Raw genomic sequence first — 7652 nt, 5'->3', positions numbered from 1 at the left:
TGCCCCCTGGCCCCGCCGGGCGCCCGTCACCATTCTCCCCTCCCTTTCTTGGCTCCACCCTTGATTCTTAAAATATCTTGTTCCTCTTCCTTGAGACCCTGCCCTGGGCCCCAAGGCTTCTGCACAAGGTACTGGGCACCCCTCACACCCCCCCCACCACGTCCCCTCCTTCGCCCCCTCCGGCCTCAGCTCTCCCTGTGGAGGTCAACATCCCAGTGATACACTCTCTAGAACCTTCCTACGGTCCTTTTACCACATGTGCGTGGTTCTTCCCTAGACTGTAAACTCCAGAGGGCCGAGGCCACGTCTGGTTTCCTTCTCGCTCTCTGTCTTGCTCACCTTGGGACTAGCACCTGCACGTAGTAGGTACTCAGCCAGTAAGTCTGGACACACGTCTTTCATCACGTGAGTCGTCCTCGCCTGTCTTGGGGCAGCTGACATGGTCGATTGCTCCCCCCGCCCCCCCCGGGGGTTCCCCGACACACGTTTGGGGCTCTCCCTCTGTCTCCCGCCTGCGTTTCCTTTTCCTCTTGGCCTGTGTTCTATCTCCAGACTTGGTCCTTGACCTCCAACTTGGCTCGTTCTCCATTTCCCTCTTTCACAACTTGATGGAGAAATTGCCCTTTTCCTGATCCTGCCCAGTCCTTGTCTCCGGTCCCGGGGAAGCACACGCCGCCCCGGGCCTGAATCCCATCTGGCTACGAGGCATTTCCTCCTGGCACGCCACGGCCATAAATCCCACGCTCTCGGAGCGCGTGGCCAGCCCGCCGCCGCCGCCGATGATGTCCCCATCCCAGGGCTGTGAGCGGCGCCTTCGTTTTTCGAAGAACCGCTTTCTGCTTTCCAAGAAAGGTGTGCGCGGCGGCGGCGGCGGCGGCGGCGGGAGGGCCCCCTGCTGGCCCAGCGCCCCCTGGCGGGCACGCGTGTGCCGGAGCGGAGGCGGGAGCTACTTCCGGCTACACGGTGAAGGTGGGGGCCACCTGGAATCGGGGGGGGCCCCCGGAGGAGGCCCTCCCTGGCTTGGGCCTACCGCCCTGGGTCTGCAGAACCTCCCAGTCTGAGCCAGACCTTTGGCGAAGGCCCAGCATTCAGGGGGTACTTGTTTACAACAGGATTTCTCTCCGGAGCCGACTAAGAGGGCACTATTTTAAAATGTTTTACTTGGAAATCACTGTAAACTTACGCAAGGCTTGTAAGAACAGAGTTTCTGGCCGGCTCCGCGGGCGGAGCGTGTGACCCTTGATCTCCGGTTGAGTTCAAGCCCCACGCTCGGCCTGGAGCCAACTTACAAAAAAAGAAGACAGTGTCCTCACAGCTTCACACCCATCCATGTGTTTCCCAGCCTCTTCCATTGTTAACATGGTGCCTCCCCTGCCTTATCATTTGATCTCTCTCTGCGTCTACACACACAAACACACACACACACACACACACACACACACACAGGTGCGTGTGCGTTCTTTCTCTGAACACTAAGAGTAAACTTTCCCGCTAACACTTCAGTGTATTTTGGCATAAAGGGCTCAATCGTGGGAAGGATTTAAAAAACATTTTTTTAATGTTTATTTTTGAGAGAGATAGAGTGTAAGCAGGGGAGGGCAGAGAGAGAGTCAGAGAGGGAGACACAGAATCTGAAGCAGGCTCCAGGCTCCAAGCCGTCAGCACAGAGCCCGATGCGGGGCTTGAACCCTCAAACTGCGAGATCATGACCTGAGCCGATGTCGGCGCTTACCTGACTGAGCCACTCAGGCACCCAGAAGGACTTGGGTTTTTTTAAAATACAAACTACAGCACAGTTACCAACCTCAATAAATTGATAGTATTTTAACTATCTATTATATCTATTAAACCATCTATTATATCTATATAACTATCTATTAAATCTATTATATAGTCCGATTGTGTTAAAGACCCAATCCTGTCCTTTATCAAATTGTCCCCCAGCACAGGATCCTTTCTAGGTCAGATATTGCACTTTTGTTGTCCTGTGAAAGAGGCCAGTTTTTGCATCAGGATACACAAAGGCAGCCCAAATAGTCAAGGGGACAGTGGTGCATTTGAGTTTTACAAGAACGAAGGTCCGCATGACCACAGTCCCCCATCCCACGCCCGTTGGAGTACAGATCTGGAGTGTATTCTTGGATCACTGCCTGCCATCTAGTCCTTTCCTTTTCATTAAATATTAAGCAGATACAAAAATATATAAAATACGTGCAGGAGGGGGCGCCTGGGCGGCTTGGAGGGTTAAGTGTCTGACTCTTGATTTCAGCTCAGGTCATATCCCAGGGTCAAGGGAATCAAGCTCTGCATCAGGCTCCCCACTGAGCATAGAGCCTGCTTGGGATTCTGTCTCTCTCTCTCTCTCTCTCTTTCTCTCCCTCCCTCCCCCTCCCTCTGCCCCTCTTCCCTACTCGTGCTTGCACTCTCTCTCTCTAAAAAAAAAAATGCTAAAATATATGCAAGATATAAAGAATCCCCATTCTTTGTTTTTTTTTTTTTAATTTTTAAAAACATTTTGATTTATTTTTGAGAGACAGAGACAGAGTGCAAGTGGGAGAGGGGTAGAGAGAGAGGGAGATACAGAATCCAAGGACAGGCTCCAGGCTCTGAACTGTCAGCACAGAGCCTGATGCGGGGCTCGAACCCACCAACTGTGAGATCATGACCTGAGCCCAAGTCAGATGCTCAACCGAGCCACGAGGCACCCCACAGATCCCAATTCAATACGCACCTGTGTGCCCATCTTCGTGTGTAAGAATGACTACCATTCCCACTGCCTTCCCCACTCAGTTGCAGCCACTTTTCTCGGTGTCTGGCTATCAGAATCACGCTGTGCGCGCGCGCGCGCACACACACACACACACACACACATTCATCTGCAACGTGCTTGTTTCATTCAGCACTGTGTACTTGACATAGATTCATGCTGCTCATATTTCATGGTTCCTCATATGTTCTGCATCCTAATCCTTCGTCAGTTTTCTGTTTTGCATGTTGTCTTTTTTCTTCTTAACTATTATTATTGCTGCTGTTATTGGTGAATAGAGATCCTTTATTTGTATGAGATGGAATTTAGCTGTTTTCTCCTTTATGGCTTGTGCTCCTAGGTTGTGTTCAAGAAATCTTTGCTTACTCCAAGGTTGTAAAGCCACACTCTTGTCTTCAAAACGGTTTTTTGTAAGGGGCGCCTGGGTGGCTTTGTCGGTTAAACCTCCAACTTCACTTCAGGTCATAATCTCACAGTTTGTGAGTTCGAACCCCGCATCAGGCTCTGTGCTTACAGCCTGGAACCTGGAGCCTACTTCGGATTCTGTGTCTCCCTCTCTCTCTCCCCCCCTCTCCCAATCACACTCTGTCTCTCTCTCCTTCAAAAATAAACAAACATTAAAAAAGAGTTTTAGGGGCGCCTGGGTGGCTCCGTCGGTTAAGCGTCTGACTTCGGCTCAGGTCATGATCTCATGGTTCGTGGGTTCGAGCCCCGCGTCGGGCTCTGTGGTGACAGCTCAGAGCCTGGAACCTGCTCCAGATTCTGTGTCTCCCTCTCTCTCTGACCCTCCCCTGCTCACGCTCTCTCTCTCTCTCTCTCTCTCTCAGAAATAAATAAATAAAAGAGTTTTATAACTTGACTTTCACATTCAGGGGTTTTAGCCACTTGAAATGGATCCTTGTGAGTGTGGAATGAGGCAGAAGTCTAATTTTGCTCCCCCTCAGCCCCCCCCAAGTAGATAACCCATTCTCCCAGTATTACCATCGAATAGCCCACCATCCGATGGTGCCAAGCCTTAGCTCACCTTTACACACACCTAGGTTTCTGGGCCCTTTATTTCTGTTCATTGGTTGGGTTGTTTATATTGATCAGTATATACCATCTTAGTTACCGTTTGGCTCCATAATAATGCTTCATAGCCTCTAAGGCAAGTCTCTTCACCTCATTCTTCAGGCTATGTGTGGCTTTTTATTCTCCAACAGAAATGTTGGAATTAGCTTGTCAAGCTCTACACACAAAATCCTATTGGTCAGTTGGGAGGAAATCAACATCATCAGTAGATTGAGTCTCCCAATCCATGATTATAGTATGTCTCTCCCTGTCTAGTCTTTTTCTCCACAGTTTTGTCATTCTCTTTATAAAGATCTATACATTTTTATTGGATTTATTCCTAGAAACATTACATATTTTGATGTTATAAATGACAATATTCTTGCTTACATTCCATTCTGTCCATCATAGATGGGTCTCTTTTTTCTAATTCTTTTTTAAATGTTTTTATTTATTTCTGAGAGAGAGAGAGAGAGAGAGACAGCATGACCAGGGGAGGGTCAGAGAGAGAGGGAGACACAGAATCTGAAGCAGCTCCAGGCCCTGAGCTGTCAGCACAGAGCCCAACACGGGGCTTGAACCCATGAACCGTGGGATCATGACCTGAGCCGAAGTCGGACGCTTAACTGACGGAGCCGCCCAGGCGCCCCGTAAAGACGAGTCTTCTTAGAGCACTGTTGCAATGTATCGCGGTCATACTCGAGACAGGAAGTGGCCCCGTGACTCCTGGTAAATCACGGCCCTTCTGACCCCACCTGAGTCCTCCAGCTTGACTTCAGTTAGACCCATCTCCTTACTTATTCTCCCCTTTGTGCTTTTACTCCGTCAATTCTTTGCATGTCCAGGAGACCAATGCCCCCTCAGCCTCACGATCTCCTTCCCATTTGTGAGGCTTCGTCCAAATCCCAACCTCTTCTCGAAGCCTGATGAATCTATCACATGGCATGCCCCTCTTTGATGATACACTATGGCCCCTTTAATCTCCACCAAACCTTTGCACCTAACGGTGTACGTTTTTGTGGATTAATAGTTGCATGTATAGGTGTTCATATTTTCTGGTATTCCCAAATTGAGCCGCTTACCCGCCGTCGAGAACATCATGGCCGCGAGGATCAAAAGTGGGGGGGACAAGGAGTTAGAGCTGCCAGCAGCCCACACAGTGCCCGTGTGCAAGTTAGAGAAAGGCACCCACCCAGTCCTGTGAATCAGTGCGCATCCTGGCATGCAGGTCAAGGGCTGCATTTCAGCCTTCACCGACCTCTTTGGCCAGTGCCCTTGGGCAGTAAGCAGCCTCCACAACCGTGACGGTGCTACTGGCAGGGCTTAGCACGATGCCCGCCACCCCGTGTCCGCCCTGCATCGTCCCCAGGGCCTGAAGGCCAACATGACGCGCCTCTACCAGCTGATGACGGAAACGCAGTTTTCTCGCTGCTCCAAACCGGCCAAGTATAAGAAGCTGCTCTTTGCCCTCTGTTTCTTCCACTCCGTGTTGCTGGAGCGCAAAAAGTTCCTGCAGCTCGGCTGGAACATCATCTACGGCTTCAACGACTCGGACTTTGAGGTCTGTGCTAACAGGGGGCCGGCATCCCAGCCCCCTGTCCGCTTCCTGCCCCGCGGCTCCCCCCACTCCCCGCCTCCCGCGGGAGGTTCCTGCCCTAACTGTGTGTGGGGGGGCGGGGCTGGCGCCGTGCACAGGTGTCCGAGAACTTGCTGGGTCTCTACCTGGAGGAGTACGAGGAGACACCCTGGGATGCTCTCAAGTACCTCATCGCAGGCGTCAACTACGGCGGGCACGTCACAGATGACTGGGACCGGCGGCTGCTCACCACCTACATCAACGAGTATTTNGTTCACTGGGAGTGTTGGAGGAGGGGCCAGGAGGCTGGGAGGAGGCGGGGCTCAGGGGACTGGGGGGGGAGCGGGCGCAGGGGGCTGGGTGAAGGGGGCCATGCACCCGCCTAGGGGCTGGGGTCTTGCCCTGGCGCTGAAGCCCCGGGAGTGTGGCCCACAGCGCGGTCATACCTGCGCTGTGGGTCCCCAGGTTGTCAGCCCTGGAGACTTACTACATCCCCAAAGACGGGGCTCTGGCGTCTTATAAGGAATACATCAGCATGTTGCCCAGCATGGACCCGCCCGAGGCCTTCGGCCAGCACCCCAATGCGGATGTGGCCTCCCAGATCACTGAGGCACGGACTCTCTTTGAGACTCTGCTGTCCCTGCAGCCCCAGATCACACCGGTCAGCGCCGGAGGCCAGAGCCGGGAAGAGAAAGTAAGGGGGGGGGGCACCCAGTGGGAGGGCCGGCGAGGAAGCAGAGGCCCCCACTCAGAGCCCCCGCCCGCCAGGTCCTCGAGCTGGCTGCCGACGTGAAACAGAAAATCCCTGAAATGATCGACTACGAGGGGACCCGCAAACTGCTGGCCATGGACCCCTCCCCCCTCAACGTGGTTCTTCTGCAGGAGATCCAGAGATACAACAAGCTCATGGAGACCATCCTGTAAGATGGAGAGGGAATCCGTGGCACGTGGGGGGCGGGGGGCAAGAGGAAAGGCGCGTCCCCCACCCAGTCCCCCACCTGGGAGGGCCAGGCCCATCCCGTCCCTAAGCTTCCGCCTTGCCCTGCTCAGGTTGTCACTGACAGATCTAGAAAAAGGCATCCAGGGCCTGATCGTCATGTCTACGAGCCTGGAAGAGATTTTCAATTGCATCTTCGACGCCCACGTCCCTCCGCTCTGGGGAAAGGCAAGGTTCCACAGCGGCTGGTCCCCAACTCCAACACTGAGTCCTCTGGCCCCTGCGCCCCTGGTCTCCTGGCTCTAGGAGCAAAAGCCAGGGAGTCTGGGGTTTGGAGCCACACAGATTCGAGTTTGAAATCTGGTCCCGCCATTCACAGACTGGCTTTGCAGCTATTAACTCAGGGACTTAGGGCGGTTACTCACCCCTCCGGGGACGCGTCAAGGATTCCCTGTGCGTTAACTCTTAGCAGGTGCTTCGTTAATGATAACTGGGTAACGCACTGTTACTGCCACGGTTACACAGTGGTCGCTTTATGCTTTTCTCCTGGGAGGGGGCTTTTGCAGAGAGCCTGGCCCCGCTGTAAGGGGGGACGGGCTGACACCACAGCTCGTCTCCTATCTGCGCCCAGTGCGCCCAGTGCAGATTTGAATGCGTGGGGGCGCCTGCGTGGCTCGGTTGCTTGGGCTTCCGACTTCCCGTGGGGTCATGATCTCTGACAGCTCAGAGCCCGGAGCCCGCTTCCGATTCTGTGGCTCCCTCTCCTTGCCCTTCCCCGTTCACACTCTGTCTCTGTCTCTCAAAAATAAAGATTTAAAAAAAAACTTTAAGAAAATAAAAGATTTGAACGCGTGAGTGAACACACACCTAGGCACTCACCGCCTCCGCTCCCCCAGGCATACCCCTCGCAAAAGCCACTAGCGTCGTGGACGCGGGACCTGGCCACCCGCGTGGAGCAGTTCGAGCTGTGGGCCAGCCGGGCCCGGCCGCCCGTCCTCTTCTGGCTGTCGGGCTTCACCTTCCCCACCGGCTTCCTCACGGCCGTGCTGCAGTCTTCCGCGCGCCAGAATAACGTGAGCCACGTGCCAAGCGTGATGGGGGGGTGGGGGGGGGCGGCGGCCAGGCCTTGCCCNGTGGACAGCCTCTCCTGGGAGTTCATTGTTTCCACCGTGGACGACAGCAACCTCGTGTATCCACCCAAGGTGGGGGCAGATGTGCCCGGGGCTCCGTGCGAGGGCGGGACAGGTGGAGGGGGGGCGCTCGCAGCCCAGCTGGGAAAGGACCGGGTGAGAAGGGAGGGGAGCGGAGGCGGGCGTGGGGCG

At 54.2% G+C, this 7652-nt stretch overlaps 1 protein-coding gene across 1 annotated transcript in view; it reads left to right on the top strand.

Moving 5' to 3' along the window:
• Positions 1-7652, top strand: part of DNAH2 (dynein axonemal heavy chain 2) — an 84094-nt gene that overhangs the window by 76011 nt on the left and 431 nt on the right. The window contains 6 exon segments of the mRNA XM_077746745.1: positions 5187-5378; positions 5513-5676; positions 5829-6087; positions 6162-6313; positions 6444-6558; positions 7227-7575. Of these exon segments, the coding sequence (XP_077602871.1) occupies positions 5187-5378; positions 5513-5676; positions 5829-6087; positions 6162-6313; positions 6444-6558; positions 7227-7575 (1231 nt within the window).

The sequence above is a fragment of the Crocuta crocuta genome, unplaced genomic scaffold (genome assembly GCF_008692635.1).
Source record: "Crocuta crocuta isolate KB4526 unplaced genomic scaffold, BGI_CrCroc_1.0 scaffold139, whole genome shotgun sequence".
NCBI lineage: Eukaryota > Metazoa > Chordata > Mammalia > Carnivora > Hyaenidae > Crocuta > Crocuta crocuta.
This window is presented reverse-complemented; position numbering and strand designations above follow the sequence as displayed.